This window comes from Hemibagrus wyckioides, linkage group LG04 (assembly GCF_019097595.1).
Source record: "Hemibagrus wyckioides isolate EC202008001 linkage group LG04, SWU_Hwy_1.0, whole genome shotgun sequence".
Lineage (NCBI taxonomy): Eukaryota > Metazoa > Chordata > Actinopteri > Siluriformes > Bagridae > Hemibagrus > Hemibagrus wyckioides.
In genome coordinates, this window is record NC_080713.1 from 24,523,697 (window position 1) to 24,546,955 (window position 23,259).

Below are 23,259 nucleotides of genomic sequence, written 5' to 3' on the forward strand. Positions count from 1 at the left end.
GACGGCTGGGCAAACAAAACAATATCAAACGTCCGAGCGTACAGAAAGGACCGAGATGCGTGCTCATAACTTGTGGTGTCAAAGCGCTTGACGACAGGGTTGCTGCTTTCATCTCTGACCAAAGAGTACTTAGCACAGCCAAGTGGGTCAGCAACAACATGAGAGAAAGCCAGAGGTCACATCCCACCCACTCATTTTCAGGCCGCAGAAAGAAGTAGCTCTTGATGAGGGTGCCGCTTTCTTTCTTTTTCTCTTTCTCTTTCTTCTTTCGTTCTCTTTTTGCTTAGCTGGAAATCAGGCTTCAGTGAGTGATAGGAATGTTTAAGGGTTGGGTGGGCTGCTTGCTGCCTTCTTTTATCTGATTAAGACATTACTTCATCATCTCAAACCATGCTTCATCACACACACACACACACACACACACACACACACTTCATGTAGCCATTTCATGTAGCCACTTCATGTAGCCTCAGGACCACATCCCTAGCTAACGGGATATGTCCTGTATCCATTATAACACAGGTGTCTGTTAGATTCTTGGACTGGTAGCTTGTAGCCGTGATGTTTTCTTCGTGTTGTAAAAGATCCAGCCTGAGGTGTTTCTCCTTGAGGTCTTGCTCTGTCAGACATTGGGCATGCCAAGCAGCCTGGCAGCTGTACAAACATGAGGCTTGGTGATCGGTGCTCATATGATGTGGGTTGCTGGTAAAGCAAAACAAATGACTAGGCCTTGGCTCATTTTTTGCAGGCCTCTGAATGTTTTACGAGTCAGAATGAATGTGTGCGTTTTAATGAGAGGTGTGAGGCATGCCAGAGCTCGGAGTATCCGAGCTCGCTCATGTAGGATTCCTGTAAGCAAATTTATTATGCTCACCTCTTTTGTGGTTAGAAAGCAGAACTTCTGCTGTAGTACACTTTATATTTAGGGAATGAGAAGCGCTGAGATTGGACAAATCTTTTTTAAGGATGTGTTTGATGAAACAAGTCATGCACAACTTCACAGCAACTTCGTAGCATGCTGGTGAAATGACTCAGTATTGGCAGAATGCGCGCCGGTTAAAAGCCTCCCCTTTCAGAGCGCCTGTCTTTTGACCACACATAGTTATTGTTCCCTTTAACGTGTAGTCATCAAAGCACTATGGGGAGCATTTACCTTCAGGAACAACTGTGTGCTAAATAGTAAGCATGTGTGAGAGCAGGCAGTCCAGACCGAGACACGTTACCATCAGTGACTGTTTTAAGATGTTTTAGCTTGCGTCACTGCATTTCGGATCAGGCTCGGGTCAGAAGGACGTACTTCGGTCGGGTTGTAGCAGACTTGACCCTTTTATAGTCTTCCAAACAGCCAGCTCGGTCTACGCAGTTCCACACAAGACCAAAACAAAAACAAAAGAAACAGCGTGTCCTCGAGCGGGAAAGAACAAACCCGCCAGATTTTTTTCCTTTCTCAACATTTTACAACATCTCATTTCTACTCCTGATCTGTCTTGCTCTCCCCATTCATCTTTTTTTCTTCTCCCTCTGTGGCCCACATGCTCCTTTATTTTTGCCGCGTCTCCACGGCTCCTGATGTGGTGCCTGTCTGCTGCTACGTCGTCTCATCCCAGCCGCCTGTAACAGGCTAATTACTGAGTCAGAGTCTCAGGGGGCAACCTTCACCCCCACCCTCGACCACCACCCCCACCCCTACTGTGCCTAGTCTCTAGGTTTTGTAGAACTTTCAGAGACCCTCTGGTGATTTCCAGACTTTTCTCCTGGGTGGCAAGCGGCTGTGGAGGTGAACAATCCAGCCCGAGCGGTGCCTTTTTTTTAAATACGCTTTAGCTCTGTGTCCTCAGTCTTGATCAATCATAAAGAACCGATGTGGAACGCAGGGTCGATGAGAAACAGGGTGAACTCTCAGACGCTTGTTTTATCTTCTCTTGACCAAATCATGATGGTTCAAATCAGTGCTCTGTGTTGGCAGTCTATGACCTGTCTTTGCCAGAACGTTTGCGGTTCTCTTGGCTTGTTTGGACTGTGTGACTGGGCATCCTTCATCGCATTCTCTTCACAGCATCTCTGATAGAAAAAGGAAGGTCCGACAGGGTACAGGGTCCATCAGGGTGCTAGCGGCAATCACCGTAGGCATCTGGATTAGCTCCCAGGCGCGCTCAGTAATGAGATCTAGTCTTTGACACGTTTGCTTAGCACTTTGCGAGCCAGGATCTCAGCCTTTTCTCCTAAAACTGCCGAGTAGCTTTATCCATTTACTTTCTTTTAGGAATTAGAGTCTGTTTTAAAATGCATTTTTTTAGATTGTGTTTTATATTATTTGCTTAAATCAGAGAACCGATTGAACCGGGGAAAAATATTCATTAAATAAATTACACATTTGTTTGTGTGTGGGGGTTTTTTTTGTGTGTGTGTGTTTCTTGAGCATCCACATGATGTTCAGGTTTGCTGCTTAAATTTCTTTGTTGTTGAGTCACACCAACAGAAACCCACCGAAACAGATGTCATCTCCAGGAAGTAAATTGTGTCACATGGGATTTCATTTTCATGCAAACTCATTTTAGACGCTTTGCTCGTGTCACGTATGCCATTCAAGACTAACACCACTACCTAATATAAATGATTTGGTAAATGAAATGTTCCAAACTCCGACTCACAACATGGTATTTCAATTTAAAATGTGGCAAATGAAGACCATGCAGGCAGACAGACTCGAATCGCAAAGCCCTCCACATTAGCGATAGTAAAACAAGGCAAGAATGCGTGGCATGCTACATGAAAACATTGTGGTCTGTAGGGAATTCATTTAGCGCACATGCGTCTGCTGGACCTCGGCTGGCCTCGTAGCACGCAGAAACCATTAGCCACTCCATTGCTAATTACACACGCAGCTTTTTTTCCCCCTCCCATTCAACGGCCCGAGCTCTACATAAGCTGCACGGGCAAAATAAAATCATAGCTCGGGCTTTTATATGTTTATCGCGCGGCATCTTACAGAAATAGACGCACTTAATGAAGGTTTGTGCCTGAGTCTGGGAGGGAAGACGTTGCCAATAAACTGTTTGTAATACTTTGCGTGTGTTTGTTTCTAAGGTCTAAACAGTGCAGGTCTCCTGAGACGAGCACGTCAACTGCTGGAAGTGCGGATGCCGATATTTTGTGGTGTGGTTCATGCAACTGCAACGCATGCAATGCAGCCGTGTTTGTGCAAGGCGTAGTATTGGGCACACCTTACTATAAAAGCTGGGGGTTGGCGGTTATCAGGCATGCAGTGCAAAGTTTGCTGATAAATTCATTGCAGCTTGGAGCACCCTAAAATATCTGCATATAGGGCATATGGTTAGATTTTTATCACTGAAACAAGTCATTTATCACAGAATGAGTGGTAATGAAAATAAAAGTAGAGCAAACTGGAATAGAGGGGGGTCATTAAGTCTGTGTACCCTTCGAAGCCTTCGATAGTTCATGAAGAATGCATGTTTTTTGGTGCGTCTAGCTTCTAAGAATAGCGTCAGTGTTCCGGGCTGGGAGAGCCCCCTGCTTATGATCCTGGCCAGCCTTGGCACTGGCTCTGAGATCTGCTGCTATTCCTGGTCCAGGCTTCTCTTCCATTCAGATGGAAATCCAAATAGTAGGTAGAACAAGCGTCTCTCTGAGCGAGCACCCTGCTGCCTCTTTCTGCCCCCGCCTCAACTCAGTCCAGCTGGCTGAATGACCCTTCTTCATCCTGGCCAGGTTTTATAGCCTACTCCTAACGCACTCTGGAGAAAGTGAAAGATAAAGATCAGCAACGAAACGAGTCTGATAGCACCATCACGTCCGGACGGCTGCCAAGGGAGGGGCAGCTTTTAAGCTTTTCTGCACTCAGACCCCTGCAGAGACTAAAAGCCAGTGCACGTTTCCTGCTAGCATTTTTTTTTTTCACAGTCTGTGCTATAAGCGTCTATGCTTTATGTACTTTGAAGAGTTGTTTCTTAGCTGGTCATCTGACCTCTCATGGTGCAAACAAGGTCCCAGGAACATAGTCCACCTACGCAATTATGTACAAAAAAGACAGGAAGAGGCACAATATGCTAATCTGACATATAGACAGAAATAAATCAGACCCAGCAAGCATTCAGGCGCTTAATCGTCCCGAGTTTTGAAAAGCCCACATGAGACAGTGTGACTTTTTATTGCACGCCCACTCATGTTCTCTCACGCACCATCAGAAGGGGACACATACTCTTTTTCTCTCTCTTTCTCATGGTCTCTCTCTCTCTCACACACACACACACACACACACACACACATAAAATCACAGGCCTGGGCCTATTTATATGACTTCTACACAGTAACAGTTCTAGTCTGCAGGCTTGCCCACTTTGTGTGTGTCAGTGGAACCCTGAATCAATAGCATGATAATCTTTGTGAATGAATGCTCTCAGAGCAAAGGGAGGGGCCTGGAGCGCCATACAGCTGATCTCATCCCTCTGAGGAGCCCCATTCATGCACTGTCTTGTGATGGACTCACGTTACAGACAAGTGAATCACTCACACCCCTCCTCGCCACACCCCGCTCCCAGAGACCACCGTGACTATAATCTCAATTTCACGGCCCCCAGCTCTGGCACAAAGCCGAGCGAGACTGCTAATTTGGTCCACGTGGCCATGAATTCAGCACCCACTGTGTACGCACACCTGCACCGTCACTATGAAGCTCCTCTCTACAGGACACAATGCTGACACTGATATGGAGCAGATTATGTCCCGTGAAGTCACACATTTCTTTCTGGCCACGTGGTTCACATATAGCATCCATATGTGCAGTGAAACATCACTTTGTTCCCAGTTTTCAACTGATGCAATGCCACATGACGGCGTTCTTCAATCATATGCCGATCCATCAGTTGATATCAAAGCTCGAAGATTTGTCTGTTTTATGTGTCATTTAGGATGATGTATGGGCCATTGCCAATCGGCATGACGGACTCAATATGCTGGCCAGCTGCGAGGAATAATTAATAGTTTCAGTCTAAAACGAAAAAACACTGCTCATTAACTCTGAGCTCGTGATACGTGTGCCGGAGCCACCGTTTACATATTTGTTCATAGTAAGTGATGAGCGAAAGACATTTCAGTGTGTGGCTGGGAGCGCTTACTTACTTCGCTTGAGGCAGGATTGGATGAGATGGGGCCCCTCGATGAGACGCACAAAAGACTGCGTGGGTGAGAAAGCAAGACAAAGGTGAACAAAAGCAAGAATAAGTACAGTGGTTGAGAATTAAAATGAGTTAAAGTCTCATGAGCCGGCCAAAGTGAATTAGGTGAGACTTCGCCATGCGATATTTCCAGGCCTGAGACAAAAGAAGGCGGTTTGTTATCTGTTCGAATATACACCAGGCAAAGCGCCAGCTCTTTTCTCGGTTTCGAAAGGCGTTACAATGTTTTGTGCTGATCAACAGGCCTCCACTGCTCCTCATTGAACCTCTGTCCAAATGACACATTTATCTTTACAAAAACAACACTCATTAAACATTTGCATTTCGCAAACAGGCGTCGTGTGGCGAGTTTCAGCTAATGTGAAACCTGTTCTTTTTTCTTTTCCAGCGCTGTGTCTGCGAGCGTTCTCGTGAATCAGGGTCGGCAGAATGGTTTTCGCTAATGCACAATTAAGAGCCGAAAATGGAGAGTGGAGAGAGCCGGGCTTCATTCTGATCGAATCACACCGGAGCGCCACACCGCTCTGTTCCATTTAGACACAGTGTTTAATGTAACGCTGTCGGAAATGTGTAGAGAGGGTCACTGCAGAGTGGAGTGGAGAGGAGGGGTGTGTGTGTGTGTGTGTGAGAGAGAGAGAGAGAGAGAGAGAGAGATGGGAAAGAAGGGACAGCTGTTGCACATTCCTGGCTCTACTATGTCGCATTGTGGATCTGGAAGATTGTGGAAGAGAGAGAGAGTGAGAGAGAGAGAGAGAGAGAGAGAGAGAACATGAGGTTCTTGATTCCAGAAACAGAAAATCTGTGTGCAGAAAAAAAAAAAGTACAGCTCTACCCTTCTAAGTCACACAAACGTCACTTGAATGATTCATACGATTCACATGTGACTGATTCACATAATACACATGTGAATAATCATCAAAAATTCACACTTGTGGCTTTTAAATTATTTAAAAGACTTTTTTCAGTGTTTTTTTTTTTTGTTCCGATTCATTTACATTTTTTAAAAAAACGCTTTGTCTATTTTCCCATTTTAATTTTTCACATCAAATATTACTCGCATGTGGAAAACATAAGTGGGCGTCTCAAATATATATGATTCTTAGCTCGAATCTCCTTCTAATGTACTTTTACCTCATTAAATTTATTGTATCGTTCAGTAAATAAAGTCACGACATCAGTCTATCCCTGACTGCTATCACCTACACCGTTGTTCAACATGTTTTAGGTTTAAAGTAGCTGCATTTTTGACCCTGTGGGGGGTTTCCCCGTTGTGTCCCTCGCTCCGTCACAGTGGCCGCCTTTTAATTGGATTAGTAGGAGTCATCGGGTACTGTTTAACTCATAAATAGACCCTCTGTGTCCCGCTGGGCGTCCACCCAACACTGCTGCGTCTGTTCTGTCCTGACATCATTGCCCCAGCACTGCGTCCTCTGACCCCTGCCCACTGAGTCCCGGTGACAGAAGTCTAGCTGCATGGCATGAGGCTAGGGTGAAAAAAGAGGACACAGGGTCATGAATAAGGATCAGAGCTTGACCTGCTGGGTCCCCGGGGCTTTAGGGTGCCTCTTTAGGGCTTGAAAGCTCAGCAGGGAGGCAGGCACACGTCGGGCACGATATTGTTAATCATATTAGTTGTTATTTGTACTTTTATTGTATATAATTCAGGTTTTTCACAAATTGTGGCTTGATTTGAAACAGATTTTGGAATTCTTCGTTAATAATACGTCACAGTATTCTTTAAATACGCTGCATGTGAACATTTTGATGCTCATGATGTCATTACGCTTCTTTACTCCATGAATGCACCTGATGAGATGCTTTATCTGATCAAAACATGTCTTTCCGCATGAATTGCATGGAGCGTAAGGTGTAAAATAAAGGCAGGGATTAAAAAAACAACTCTGATTCCTACCACCATGCCTCCAGAATCACTCGGTGAAACACCCCGAGGCTGTAACTGCTGTAAATCTGTGTCATATCTGATGTCTCACTGTTGCACCCACATGTAAATAAAATGTCCTGCAGGATTCCAGTCCTGATTCACACCTCAACTAGTCTCGACTTGTGAGGCTTTCTGTTCATATCTCGCTTTTGTATTTGAATATTCCCACATGGCTCGGTGTCAAGATGTTAGTCCACGTGGCCTAACGACAACATCCTAACAAACTTGTGTGTGCATCCTTGTGTGTGTGTGTAGATCGATTTGAAACAGTCTGATGATGACGTGTCTTTCCTTCTCTGCTTGTCTGGGACAGATCTGGAATGTGGAGATGTTCCTCTGCTGACTCCAGGGAGCAAAGAGATGATGTCGCAGGCTCTGAAAGCCACCTTCAGTGGTTTCACCAAGGAGCAGCAAAGACTGGGCATCCCTAAAGGTAAGCGAGCGCCGAACAGTGAGCTATGACTCCGCGACTTTTTTTTTTTTTTTTTTTCCTCTTCCAGATATCTATCACATATGTGCGTATCTGGCATTTCAGCAATTCTTTATCTTGCCTTCCATGGCTGAATCACACGATAAGAAAGGCGAATGTTAACCTACTTTAATCGGCAAGCCGTGCTCTGCAGTATGGTGGTAGTACTTCTTATTTTAGTTTAAAGTTAGTTGTTTGATTAGAGCGTGATATCAACAGATATTTGGAGGCCATGTCTGATTTCACTAGAATCAAATCACTGAATGTGTATTTTATAAGAGCGAACAAGAGTGGAAAAAAACAAGGAGTGGAAAAACAACGTGTGCTGTTTAGTTTTGCTCTGCCCAAAGCAGATCAGCTATAAGGAGATCTTGCAAGATAGGCACTTGGCAGGGCCGTGCTGTTATGAATTACATTTCCCAAACTAACTCAGACCGCAGGGTGGCTTCGGTCTGCCGTGTCGCAGGAGGTTCAGTCTGCGTTGGGTCTGGAATTGAAAATAGCTATGTTATATATGTGTGCCATATCATGTGTGTGTGTGTGTGTGTGTGTGTGAAATGGTTGACCCGTAGGGTATAATTACCGAGTTTTGAGTTCCAAGAACAGCCATTGTGGCCATAACATGCTGTATATAACTTCCTGATGACATACTCTAGGGGAAAAACAGATGAAACCTAAATATTTGGGACTTATTTCAAGAATTATTATTATTATTATTATTATTATTATTATTATTATTATTATTATTATTATTATTATCTCATCCATCTTCCTAATCTTTATAAGAAGTTTCATTTCATAGACACTAGGTTCATTAGGTTTCTTACTCAGTAATGGAGACGCTTTCTCTCCCTCTCACTCTGCAGACCCTCGGCAGTGGACAGAAGGTCACGTGAGAGAATGGCTTTTGTGGACAGTGAACGAGTTCAGCCTGAAGAACGTGGACTTCCACAAGTTCTGCATGAACGGAGCCAGCCTTTGTGCACTGGGCAAGGATCGCTTTCTAGACCTGGCGCCTGACTTTGTAGGGGACATCCTGTGGGAGCACTTAGAGATGCTGCAGAAAGGTAAACCTGGACATTTAAGATGGTAGATTTGCTACTGTTTATTTAAAGGTGCAGTCAAGATATATTTAACTCCCTGTTTAAGTCCCTGTCACATTGTCACAGCTTTAATAAAATATTTTGCAAAAAAAAAAGTCTCTGGTTTCTGTGGTGGAAACATCTACATTGAACCAAAGTGACTGCTGACTGCACTTTTAAATATTTTGTAACAGGAAAGAAATGGCAATTTCCACATGTAATGCATGCATTTTTATTTTAGCCCATGTGATTGTTATTGTTAATCACATTTTAGAATATAAGGTATGCTGTCAGATTCTCTCTAACGATTCATTAATCTTTTTAATCAGTGTGATGTAGGTTCATCTATTGCTCATATTTGGGAAACATTTCATGGCGTTAAATGACGGTTATTAGTCTATAAAGCTCATAACCCACTCGGTACATACACAGCTGTTTATGAAAGTGATGTAGAGTAACAACTTTTGTAGGTGTCTTGGAATATGTGTGCGATGTGAAAGTTTAAGGAAATGATTTGTAAATCAGCAAAATTATTAATAACACTTTCCTTTCGAATAATTATTCTCTGCAGCACTTTCCCACACACAGTCTTTCTTACCTTATTACAGCAGGAGGCTTCACTGCGTGTGCCGCAAGTTTTTCTCTTTATAGTCACTTATTGATTGCTTGACGTGTATGGAAAATCTTTAGTTAGTCAGGTTACAGGGAGGAAGCAGCGATCCCATTAGACAGAAGAGCGAAGTCTATTTTAAAAACTGAAGAAATCTCATTATCGTATCTACTATTATGCTAATTTGATCTCATACACTGTTTTTTTTTTTTTCTTCCCTCTCCCACACAGAAGATCCAAAGCATTTCCCTGTCAACGGCATCAGCTCAGGTTTCCAGGAATCTCGCTATACCTCAGACTACTTTGTCAGTGAGTACCTACCTGTCAGCCGCACTTCACCATGAGTTTCACAGCCACAGCAAAGCCTGTAACGTGAGACGTGCATTGATTTGTCTGAGTCTGTAGCGTGAGTGCTTGAAGATAGACAGTAATTTCATAAAAGGCCTCACACATGCATACACACAGACACCCACACGGGCGGCCCATATCTACATCCGACACCTTCGTTTTAACCCTGGGTTTAACTCGTCTTCTCAGGTTACGGCATCGAGCACGCTCAGTGCGTTCCGCCGTCGGAGTACTCGGAGCCGGGCTTCATCACCGAGTCGTACCACACCCTTCATCCCATCAGCTCCGAAGACCTGCTGTCACTCAAGTACGAGAACGAATACACCAACGTCATTCTGCGCGACACGCCACTCAACCCACTTCAGGGTGACTACTTCCCCATCAAACAGGAAGTCTCACCTGACAACATGTGCGTGGGTCGGATCAGCAGAGGTGAGGGGGCATAGAGTGTGTGTGTGGGTGGATGAGTGGTGAATCTGTATCAAGTTGGGTGGTTGGGTGGGTGACAAGAAAGGAAGTTGCTATGTTCTACAAAATTTAATTGCAGTTATTGGCCGCAGTAGTGCAGTAGGTCGCAGGGTTCCATCCTGAGGTCTGTGTAGAGTTTCTTCAGGGTTCTCTGGTTTCCTTCTACCTTCCAAGGTAGGGGAACCAGCTGTGCTAGATTTTTGCCCCTGGATGTGAATCGGTATACAGTTCCATACATACACACAGCAGTCCATTCCCAAGATATACTAGAATAAAGCAGTTTGAGTGTAATATAAGAACAAGCAAACGAACCACTGTCGCTTTAGCTGTTTCAAAACCTTTTCATCCAGACCACACGATGCTTTCTTATTTATCAGTAATTTTAATGAGAACTTGAAAGGCATGAGAAGCAATTCTTATCACATCTAAGAAAGCAGTGTCCCCATTTCATTAGATCTTGTGCATGCGTGTGGTCTACATAGCACTGGTTTCAGCGTGATTTTTTCTTTTGCATGCCTGCCACATGTGCCTAGAGAACGAAGGGAATTATTGCGGTTTTATTTGTGGTTATGCACACCTTGCCTGAACGCCGAAGAGGCGCGGTGATAGAAAAAAGTGAAAAAAAAAAGAGAACAGGAGGGAACGAAGAAGAAAAACAAAGCTGCTTGCATCAAAGGGTGATGTGCAAAGCCACAGTTAGAGCACACAGCTCTCCAGACCTATTCCTTTTATGTAATAATTTACTGAGCTATGGTAACGGGGACAGTGTTTTTTTTTTTGTTTTTTTTCCCCTCCTAAGCGCCTCATCTTCTCGTAAGGTACCGAAGGTGTCAAGAGTCGAAAGCGCCTTTCTCACGAAACACTTGATGTGTGTTCTCACTTGCACACTCGCTCCCCCACACTTGTGCACGCTGTACCACTCCTCTATGGGAGAACGACCGACAGTCCGAGTCGCTTTGCTTCTCCAAAGTTCAGATTCTTAGCTGGAGATCTTCATGTGACTTGTTAGCACGATGAGACACTTGCATTTATTTCCTCTCCGGTCCTGACCAAGCCTTGCACACTGTAAATCGTAAAATTTGGCGAGGTTTTATTTTTTTTTTCTCCCCCGACGTGGGAAAGTATTTGTGACACCCCCAAAATCCACATGTGGCTTCCATTATGCAGCTGAGGATTTCAGGATTGGCTTTTTTCCCTAACAATTGCATTAGCTTTCATTCCTTAAGTGCAGTTCAATTAGCACTAATCTTTTATCTGTGCCTTGGCGTAAAATAGAGAGAAACTTGGTTTGAGGTTTTTTTTTTTTTTTATACTTAGAAAGAGTGAATGGTGGTTGTAAAATGGAAAAGTGCAAGGAACGGTCAGGAATGGTTCTGGGTATTTTCTTGTCTTACGGTCCAGTGGTTACCAGTCTCTTTCTGTTTTCCCACATCAAACCTTCTGGACTAGATTAGTTCCCAAACATTGCACCTTTGTAAATCTGCACTGAATTGTAGTTACTGAGAAAAACTCAGAGCCAGCATGTTTTGATGTGTATGTAACTGCTGTACTTTTGGCTTTGAGGGCAAGATTTTTTCTTTTATAGCTTTGGATTTAGGTTGTAATTTTGTTCTTGTCACTTTCTCAGGTAAACTAGGAGGCCAGGATTCGTTCGAGAGCACCGAGAGCTTTGAGAGCTGTGACCGTCTGACGCAGTCCTGGAGCAGTCAGTCATCGTTTAACAGCCTGCAGCGCGTCCCCTCCTACGACAGCTTTGACTCAGAGGACTATCCCACAGCTCTGCACGGTCACAAGCCCAAAGGCACGTTTAAAGATTACGTCCGCGAGCGCTCCGACCTCAGCAAGGACAAACCGGTCATCCCAGCTGCTGCCCTCGCCGGCTACACGGGTCAGTGTCTCTCCTCTCAGACTTAAAGTCTGGCTGATTCAGGTGTTAGTCAGTCATGAAAAAACAAAGGAATGAGTTTAATCACTCAGTGAATCACAGGAATCAGACGCATTAGTCATAAACGATCAGTAGCATTCAGAAACGTGGCTCAAGGTGTCCTCGGAAAGTGGGTTAAAGTTTAACATGCATGGTTTTTTTCGGGGGCAGTGATACTCATTATTTTTACAGGAATTCAGCGGTTTAGTCAGAAAATTACGACCAAAGGCATGAGGAAATGACGATTAAGCTGCCATTGAAAATATGTTAAATATGTCCAGCACACGAATAAAACCACTGCGCTGCCGAGTTCTCAAATCTGATTGGTCAGTAGGTGTGGCTTCATTTTTTTTTAACAGCTGGATTCTGACACAAGGTTTATATTAACATATTTATTTTAACGCAATGGAAACAACTCGTTCAGCAAACTTGTAAAGAGTAGAGTAAAAAAAATGAAAGAAAATCACATAATTGTTGATATAGTGTAGATTAAAAATAAAAAAATAGGTAAAAAATAAATAAATAACAAATAGACAAACAAACAACAACAGAGGACTGTCAAGTTTCTCGCTAACAAGACAAGCTATATTTTTCCTTATTTAACTTTAAGGGGAGAAAAACAAGGATTGATTTATAGCTGGTCACATAAGTGATATTGTAACACTTGTTGCCTGGATATTCACCATGATATCTATCTTTTAACTGTCAACAAATTGATATGGTATTGGTATTTTGTTAATTGGTATTAATATGTTAATAAATACTAAGTTAAATGTTAATTATTGGGAAGCTGCTCTAGTATAAGAGAAAGAAAACATCTCAGGACGATAAATAATAAACCTCAGGCTGGTTAATGCCCCCGCTGCTCTTACTGCTTATTTTCCTATAACAGCAAAACCGCAGGTGTTTATTCCTCCCTTAATCGTGTTTACAAGTACTTTCAATATTTGCAAGAAAACAAGGAATGCGGTGGTAAACATACAGCGTCCTCAATCGAAAAAAAAACGAAACCTATGCACTTAGTAGGACACCGTGAGCTTTGGATTCAAAGAACGTCACCTTGCACCAGTTTCGTAACCGCAGCAGCTTCTCTTCTGAAATGCTTGCAAGCTCTGAATCTATTTCTCAAAGCCACTGCTGTGCTGTGCCACTGCATCTTTCTCTCAACCTGTCTATATATATATGTATATATATGTGTGTGTGTGTGTGTGTGTGCCATTTTCCCCACCAATTTGCACCCAAAAGCAACTTAAACAATGAAAGGCGTCATTTGCACCTCTCTCCATCCTTGGCTTTTTTTTTTTTTTTTTTTTCACTTCACATGTGCACATACTTATCTACGGCCCGCATCTCAACCCTTTTCCCAGGTCGTCTTGGCAACAGAGGGTGCAGCACAAAAACGCTAGCAGCCCCTGTGCTCTTAACCTGAGAGTGTTTATCGTTTCATCTCTGGGAGGCTTTCTGAACCTGCACCACAAATGCACACAAAGACACACTTTTTAAACCTACGACATGACACACGCATACGACAAAACATTTTATTTTTTTTTATCCTTAAAAATGTACAGTGCAAATGTTATTTAGGGAAAAAAAAAAACACACACCACAATGATTTTCCAGCTGATTGTGTAACACTTGGAAATACAGGATCCAAACTTAACAAGCAAAAAATGAATACTTTAGGCATTAGTGGCAGCTGTAATTGTAGTAATGCCTGAGAGTATATGAGAGAGAGAGAGAGAGAGAGAGAGGTGATGTAGGTGGCTGATAAGGTGAAGAAAAACAGCTTTGAGGTTTCCACGTTCCATTGCAAATCACAAACATTGGTACATGAGGTCTTTGAAGAGCAAAACCCACAAGACTATTTTTCTGTGTTCAGTTCTAAGATGATCCTCATCACGCAGCCTTGCTGTATACTTTTAGTTTAGAGGCTTCTGGTGCATGAAAAAGCTGCACAGCTGTAGTGAAGAACCTTCAGGCAGGATGAGAAACATTATACAGGGATACAGCGAGATTCAGTTCTGAAAAAATAAAAAGAGCCTGTTACTTTAAAAGCTCGTACGTCAGTCGGTGTATATTTGAACGTCGAACCAGTCTATGTACTACTGTATATCTTTAGCTAAATATGAATGCAGTTTCATCAGACAGCTTTCTTTAAAGAGCTGTTACCTCTCATAATCTGTCCTCTCTCTCTCTTCCTGTGTCACTGATGATTCTTGGCTTTGAGGCAGGTGTGATGTAACATATTGGTTGATCTTTAACACACAAGCTGCAAGTTGAAAGCCAGCTGAAGGCGACGCGAGGCGAGCGCACAAGAAGGTCTATACTTTGGCCCAAAAAAAGCACAGCACAACTAGAGTACGGTGTCTGGGTTTTTTTTTTTTACTGATTAACGCGAGCTTGATGCACAAGTTTTGAATATTGACCTGCACAAAGGATATAGAAGATCAGAAATGCCGGTTCTTGATTGCAGAGGGCCGTCGTCTGCTGAAGTTTATTCTCACACCCACACACTCACATAGCCATGTTCTAACACACACTCACAATCACTCTAGTCACACAGTACCATGTCCGCTTGTATACGTCTACGCTATTTCTCATATTTATAGCATAACGACAGAGTCCACAGTGATGTCACCGGACTGGAATTTACAGTTTTTAGGATTCAAGAACTGGGGGCTTTGTGTGTCTCTGAGCCTGTTTAGCAATTTTCCAGTCTGCAAAGCAGTCTGGAAAATGACCTTAGAGATGTTGGCATCACCACAACACAGACGCTTTGTCACAAGTTGCCCCCAAACCATCAGAGTGATGAATAATGCTAGAGGATGTTTGATGTGATCCTCCATGCACATATTTCTTATCATGCTAGGAAAGATGCACAGATGTACGGTACACATACATTTCTTTACATTTCAGTACTAATGTATATTTTCTGCATGGTTGTCTGCAGGTAGTGGACCCATTCAGCTGTGGCAGTTTTTGCTGGAGCTCCTTACAGACAAGTCGTGCCAGTCGTTCATCAGCTGGACAGGAGATGGCTGGGAGTTCAAACTCTCCGACCCCGACGAGGTGAGAGGTCACAAGGGCGCTCAGCACCGTCCTCATGGGAGATAGACACAGGGTCAAACTGCAAAACAAGACGTCCATCTGTAGTCACAATACAGCTTTTGTTTGCTTAGAGACCCAGATAAGGATTAAGCATAGTGCAGGGCAAGACCACTGGAAACTGCATGTGTAGATTTTTATTGGACTACAACGATTCAAACAGTCATCTGACTGGGCTTACAGCAGTGGAAGGATGGAAATGAATCATTTGTAGAAGAGCATTGTAGCATTGTGAAGGTCTAGAAAAATATCACTGTGGCACATGCGGCAATCAGAATAGTCAGTCTCCATAATGATGATACAACTAAACTGAAGATGGACAACTAAATGCAATTTCCCTTACACTCAGTGAGAATATCCTAGTGAGAGGTTTTGATATTTATCAAGTTGTTGGATAATATCAAGTTGTAGGGTTAACCAGACTTTAAACTGCTTTAAAGAAGCATATTTCAGTTCAGGAAATCCAGTAGGTTTTCAGTAGTTCTATGCATAGTAGAACATTTCACCACATGAAGGCGTTTCCCAGTCCATCTCAGTTTCATACATATTCTATTTTCAAGTCCCTTTGGTTGAAACCTTACAGGATCTATATACAATCCTATAACAGAGGGTTTTCTTTCATCACAAAAGGTTCAAGGTAGAATTACTTTAGAAAGTTGGAACTATTTTGAGGAACCATAAGTGAATATATATACCTCTAAAATTCTAAAGGTCATTAGTTTATTAGTTGTGTCCAGTGGTACACATATGGGGGGAGTTTTAGACGAATGGTATGTGCATGCAGGGCTAAATTGTTCTGCTTTACTACTGATAGCTTTATAAGTCAGACCGATTCACTAGGGTATTTCTGAAATGATTTTCTTTTCAGTTTCATTTCAGTTTTTATTCCAGCACTCAGCCGTGCAAATGCAATTTACATTAAGTCAAGCACGTGCAATAATGAGGGTGGAAACTGCCATGCCATTGATCTGTAAAAGATCAATTATAGTTTCTTGTATCCCTGATTGTGTGTATCTGTTCCTGAAGATGCATAAAGTTTGTTGAAACACTGAAATTGTTCCTCTCCTATATAGGTGGCACGGAGATGGGGCAAGAGAAAGAACAAGCCCAAGATGAATTACGAAAAGCTGAGCCGTGGCCTGCGCTACTACTACGACAAGAACATCATCCACAAGACATCAGGCAAGCGTTATGTCTACCGCTTCGTGTGCGACTTAAAGAGCCTTCTGGGATACACACCCGAGGAGCTGCACACCATGCTGGACGTCAAACCCGATACGGACGAGTGAAATACCAGTCCGGGAGTACCGGGGCCGAGAGACTTTCCTACCTTTTCCTCACAACAGTGGGTGTTTAATTTGGGTCCAACGATAAACAAGTCCTGTCTTCATACCTAGTCATGGTTCCAGTCTTGTTTTTGAGCTCATGACTGCAGCTATTGCAAAAAAAAAAAAAGGGACCCATTCCAAACCGTACCAAAGTTCATAGTCTGTAGCGTGTATCATAATTCAGCTCTGAAGGGAAAACTGAGTTTCCAGCAGAGCCGCCATTTTGACCCAGCAGCACCTAAAAAACAGACTGCTAGAGAGGGGTGGGACTAGGAAAGAACGAAGGACTCGTTCCTAACGTGGACATTGTATGGATGGAAAGTTCCGTAAAAATATGTTGCCAAAGTTACAGAAAAATGGAACTTTACAGAAATACATAAATATTTACTATTAAGTTACTGTTGCTGTTGTGGCCCTCAGAAGGACCGCACGAAAATGGTTAAAGTATTTTATTTTTATTATTATTTTTTCTCAGATATGTTTGTGCCAGTATTACTTTTTTTTTTTTTTTTTTTTATCTGTAAATGAAGGATTGATAATGCCAAAATGTTTTTTTTTCTTTCTTCCCTGTGTGTTTAAAGTCAGAGACTCGTCACACACAAGTCGCATAACTGAAAACTCAGCAGGCGAGACCAGACTGCTATTTTACTCATGCAGTTCAGTTAAAAGAAAAAAGCCTCTCACTCAAACCGAGAACGGGTGAGAGACGCGACCGAAAGTAGCCGTTTTTCTGCTCGAGGGCGGCAAGCTCTGAACACACACCCGCCCTCGGCTTATAGGCAAGAGTGTTTCGCTTTTAAGCGAGCACAACTTAGGCAGCTGTTAAACACGGCCCGTCTCAGATCTCCTTTTTCTAATCTCTAACGTTCAGACAAAGGACTTCAAGCGTCTCTTGCCTTAGTTTTATGTCTATGTTACCGCTTGTGTCACTCGCCCTCATGTCTTGTTTTGTCTACGCCGTCTTTTCAGAGCACATGTGATGTAAACACGTCTGTAATCGTCCTGTCTGTCACGAGACAGAGTGAAGGGTGTGTAAGTGGAGCACAATAGAAATGTCATTTAACTGATCTTGTCCTCTTTTGATGATTGATAGCAGGAAACAGGCTTCCTGATGACCAGATGTATGTCCTTGTGGATCTTCTTGTACTTAGGAGAAATAGCTGAATGTAATCGAGATCTTGATAGAGACCCTGAGCTTGACGCAGGAATTATTGATCACTGAAGTGAAGGTTGTGGGAGTGATTAGAGCTTGGGATTGGTGTAGGATGATGTTGGCTTAAGAAAGTAGGGGAGTAACATTTCAGATGGCTTCCAGATCGACGTGGACGCGTTATGTTTAAGAAAATGGTCTGTGATGCTACTGCAGTTTTAAACCGGTACCATTAACTCATCTGAACCATTAATATATTTCTATATATAAGCAAATATATAACACGTAGATGCTGAATTGATTTCAGTAAGGAATAAAACACAACAGAGCATACTGATAAATAATAAATGTTGGGGTGGTGCAACGCACAGCATTATATTTCCAACGTCCTGAAGTGTTTTTATCTCTCTTATAACCCACCGATTCGCCAGTAATCGCAATCCTGTTCATTTTTGTCCATTTATAGTTACTTTTAACGTCGGAGAAGATCAGATGAGAACAAATGAGTTCTGTTAAGATTTTTATTTACGCTATAGCAGCTAGAATCATTCCCTCACCAGCCTCGCTCTCATTTTTCACTCAGAAAAAAATGTTTAGAAAAATCAAAAAGCACAAAGATTTCTTATTTCTAAGACTTCCTCTAGCCAGAAAAAAAAAAAAAAAAAAGCCCTGACTGTTAAAGCGCTAACACTGGAGACTCCTTCCATAAATGTTAACAAAATGAATAATATCTGTATGGAAAAGGTCAGCTTATCATGTTTTAAATCTTCATCCTTTGTGTAGGAAATACAAGTCTCTGTGTGTAGAAAAACGACGCCGTATTAGAAAGATAAAGCTATAAAGCTCGCAGCTGGAACTGCTGTCAGAGTTGCTGTTCCAGAACAGAAATCAACGCCTTCTGAGCAATCTGAAGCGAAAATTCAACAGCGTTGGAGTTGAATTCCTTCTTTAAGCCTGTTGCTAGCGGTGTGACTCTGGATCCTGTTGCCTTTTTCAGTCGAGGTTTGTGTTCCACGGAACGCACGGGCCTTGCGGGGAAAACAAAAAAAGTTGAGGTCGCATCTACACAATGTTATTGTTTACAATGGTTTGCTTGCTGCCTCGATGGGGGGGGGGTTCATTTTTAGGAATTGTCTATTTGTACAGATTGTGTTTCAAAACGCTTTATTACATAAGCCAGAATGAACAAATCAAGCCAGTGTTAAAGCAGTAATAACACTGAAATAACACCCGTGTGAGGTCCCGGAGCTGAAGGATTTGATGATGATCCACATTGTTGAAGGACAAAACCCACATTCCTGTCGTCTTTATATCCGCTTCAAACGAATCTTGCTTTTATTACGGAATAAATCGGGGAGACTCAGTTGCATAGCTCAATTAAAATTCACATGGTGGGTTGATGAGATGTGATTTCTGGATCTATAATGAAAATGGGATGGATGTGGATATGGTTCATGTATGTGGTTTAAGATAAAGAGTTTTTACATGTTGTATTCTTACTCGTTTCCTTAACTCATGCATCGTAATGTCCGAAAACGACGACACACGGTATTATGTTTTATACTGTCTTTTTATTTTTATTTTTTTTGCGCTTAACAAATGAAGCCCATTAGATATTGTCTTAAATGTCAGATATATTCTTTCTAAAAAAAAAACAAAAAAACAAAACAAAACGAAAATGGTGGACAAGGCGACATCAAGAGCAAATATTTCGAGTCACAAAACCATTAATGAGGAATAGTGTTTTTTTTTTTTTTTTATTATTCTGTTGTTCTTCTTTTGTACATTTTATAGTGTTTCTGTATTTTTTATTTTTTTTATTTTTTTTTTTTGTTCAATGAAAATTTTAATGTATTTAGTTCATAAACATCGGAATATTTTTCAATAATTTATATTTTATAAACTTTGAAATATGAGACGCAGACAGCTGGTGCTTTCATGGAAATAAAATGAGGTAGAGCAGGACCAAATGTAGCGATTTCCTTTTGTTTGGTTTTTCTTTTTCTTTTCTTTTCTTTTTTATACGAGTCAAAGCAGTTGATATGGAATTTAAAGACCTGTCTGCATATACAGTTATATAGAGAAAAAAAAAAATAAATAAATGGCTGATGCTGGCCCATCATTAAGTTCTGCCGGAGAGTTTTATAAATGGTAGCTTCTATTTCTTATTGTACTTCAAATTGTTATGTTATAAAATGTACTTGAAAAAAAAATATCACATAACCGTGTTTGCGTCTTTACTTTATGCGTAAACTCAAATAATCACACCTCTTGCAGACACACACACACACACACACAGGTAGGATTTGCTTACGCATGCAGTAGCTCTGCAGATTTTGTGGAAGATTTGTGGTTGAGTTTATTATAAACCGTACATGAAATGTGTCAGCCATCACCCGCAGCCTAACAGCTATGTCAGGTTGTGTATATATATTAGGAACTGAAGAGAAAACACAGGGTTTCTGGCCATGGAAAATTTTCTGTCACTCTACTTGAGCTTCAGCAAGCATCGCATTAGTAAAATCATACAGCAAGAGTCAAAAAGTCTGAGCTCCTTCTCGTTTAACGTGCGCTACATCTTCAGAGCTGATTGCAGTTTTTGTCAGATTTTAGCAATATTCTTTATAAATAAAAACATAAATCAACATGAGAGTGCTTAATGACTGGAAGTACTAGTGATTATAGCATACGATAAAAGTAAAAGACTATTAATTGTAGTGAAGTGTGACAGGATTGAAAGAAGGACCAAAAGATATATAGAAGCCCAAAAATATATAAATGTATATATATAGTGGCTAGTATATTTCAACAGTCAGAAAGCTATCGGCCAATTAAAAAGTGCCAGATCAGATCATTACCATGTTAACCATGTAAATGAAGTGGTAAGAGACGGCACAAATGTTAATGTAACCTTCATAACTTTCAGTATGAATCGGGTTCATTTGCAAGAGTTGAGATTCAGATCTAATCAATTACAGGGTGATGTGATGAGGTGCAAGGCTAGGCTTAGTTAATGTCACCATCATAAAGTTGACGACTTTGCAATCATGGCACTTTCTGACATCAAGTAAAGATGCCATGAAGCCACTACTGTCTTAAATACTTTCCAATGATTGTATATAATAGATATAGTGCATCAACGATTGCAGAAACATACCTTTCATTGCTTAAACAGTAATGCTTTTCGAGTCGTCTCTGTGAATGAGCTCTTACTCAAAAACTTCCAAATTCCAGTGAGCTCATTTGTTTAATCTTGTGAATCACACTGAAATACAGACAGAACTATGCTTAGCTGCTGTTATGGAAAATTAATAAACCCCTTGCATCTAATCAGATTCGAGCGCTATGATATACTAATAATAATATTTGTGAAACATCACAGGACAACTCTTGCTAGAAGTGTTAACCCTATTTACCAACACACGTGGAAATCAACTTATGGAACATTTTCAATCAGGGTGCACAAATGAATTATTTTATCACCGTGAGTCTGATATAAAATGAGTCAGGATTCTGTTGGCTTTCAGTGTGAGACGTGTGTTTTCCCCTTCGGCTGGATAACTTTACAGAGGATTTTCTGGTTGAAGAGATTTCAGATGCTTATGAAGAAGTACTTGGGGCATCTCAGAGAGCAGAAATGGGTTTGATATCAACATTTACTTTGAAGATAGAAACAAAAACATATGTTTTTGTGTCTTGGAACTTTTCTATGAATATATCAATTAAAAATAAAGTTTTAACTTTTTAAATAAAGTTTAAATTAAAAAAAATTCTGATTAAAAATAGAAATAATTATGAAAAATGACAAATTTTTGAAGTCCTGAGTGTCTACTTTCATATGAGCTTTATTTTAACCACCAGTGTGGAGTGTGACAAGCCAAAGACATTCAATGCTAAACATGAACACAACAAAACAGGAGGAAACTCAATTTTAGAACACTCTTGAGGTAGCTCCTAAGACCTCCATTAGTAACGGCTTGTCAGGTGTACACTCTATATAAAATGATTAAATTTAGAACATGTGAAGAGGTTGAGTGGCTTTATCCCTCTGTGAAAACCCTTAAATGTTTTGTACATCTGATGGTTTCTCTATCAGTAAGAAATCTGTACACATTTCTCATTTCTCGAAGCAGATACTGCAACAGGGAGCACACGCATCTGTGCAGTGCTATGACTTTTCCCTAATGAGAATCATGAACACTGGTCCAAGATTCCAAGCACTGCATCTGTCCCTGTGGTTTATTCAGGGGCAGGTCCAGAGGGAGACACTTTGCTCGTTATTGTCCCTCGTTAATGACTGCGTCCCCTTTGGGGGGCCTTGGTGACGTCAGCACTAAAACAGGCACACTGAAGCCATTCAGTTATTTGTAACCCCAGGCTCCAATAAATTCCTCGAGTCTAAATAAAAACACACATGGGCTATCGTTCTCAGTCGAGCTCCTTTCTCTTTGAAACACTGCAGCTGGCTGGAAAAGATGCTACGCAATCTGGTGAAGACAAGAAAGCATGAGATCAGAAAAGGGGTGGAGGGCCATTTTGGAAGGTCTATTGTTGAATTAACGCTTAAAGTGTTATTCAAGTTGAGCTGGAAAGAGAATTGATAACCTATTAGTAATTCACCCAAGCTTTTAGATCCTATCCGTGGAATGCAATAGGAGGCATATGGGGACATTTATGGCATTATGGCACAAGCCCTTATTCAAAGCAACTAATATTTATTTCGTTTATACAACTGAGGGTTAAGAGCCATGCCCAGAGTGTCAGCAGGGGCAAATTGGTGGTCCGGGGATTTTAAATCTCTGTCTTATAAAGTGACTTAACCACTGAGCAACCACTTCCCTCTCTCCAATGAGAACACTGTAAAGACCACAGAGGACTAAAGTCCATTGCAGGGCAAAAAGCAACATGTTTGTTTCTTTTATCCTTTCCTTCATAGTGGCTGGAGATCTTCATATTCATATTTGTATTTTTCAAAGATTTTAGAGCATATAAGGTTTTTTCTACTTAAATAAACATAAATGAAATAGTATAATAAATAATAAATTGATGCTGATGATATTTTTCTGTGATAAAAAAAGACAGAATATTATTTATATCTCTTTTAACCAAGAACATAACATACACTGCAAATAGTTTCATGCCAATATTCACTTTAAAGTCTTCTGCATATATATTCCTTGACCACTGTACTAGGTGTAACAGGTGTAATTGGCCAATCATGTGACAGCCGTACAGGGCATAAAATCATGCAGATACAATTCGAGCTTTGGTTTGCATTCAAACATCAGAGCAGTAAAAAGTGATCTCAGTGACTGTGATTGCTGGTTTCAGTACATTAACCTGTGATTCTTATGCAATTTTCACACATCACAGTCTCTAGCGCTCACACAGTTGTGTGAGAAAACAGAAAGCTTGCAGTGAGCAGCAGGTCATCAGGCTGACACAACCTGTTGATGTGAAGAGGCAGAGCAGGACGAACAAAACCACACGTAACTTACACAGCCACTCTTTACAACCGTGATGAGCAGAAAAGCACAATATATGGAAATTTGATGGACTACAACAGAAGAAGACCACGTCATGGTAGCCAGCAAGAGGAATCCGAATATGTCACATTTCATTATTGCAGGACAAACTA

At 41.5% G+C, this 23,259-nt stretch overlaps 1 protein-coding gene across 2 annotated transcripts in view; it reads left to right on the forward strand.

Moving 5' to 3' along the window:
• ets1 (v-ets avian erythroblastosis virus E26 oncogene homolog 1) overlaps positions 1-19,723 on the forward strand; it is a 40,940-nt gene extending 21,217 nt beyond the window's left edge. For both annotated transcript variants that reach the window (XM_058387873.1, XM_058387874.1), the window contains 7 exons: positions 7,451-7,570; positions 8,473-8,673; positions 9,530-9,607; positions 9,836-10,078; positions 11,742-12,002; positions 14,989-15,107; positions 16,217-19,723. In XM_058387873.1, the coding sequence (XP_058243856.1) occupies positions 7,451-7,570; positions 8,473-8,673; positions 9,530-9,607; positions 9,836-10,078; positions 11,742-12,002; positions 14,989-15,107; positions 16,217-16,432 (1,238 nt within the window). In that variant the 3' untranslated portion in view covers positions 16,433-19,723. The remainder of the gene's footprint in view (positions 1-7,450; positions 7,571-8,472; positions 8,674-9,529; positions 9,608-9,835; positions 10,079-11,741; positions 12,003-14,988; positions 15,108-16,216) is intronic.
• The last annotated feature ends 3,536 nt before the right edge of the window (positions 19,724-23,259 follow it).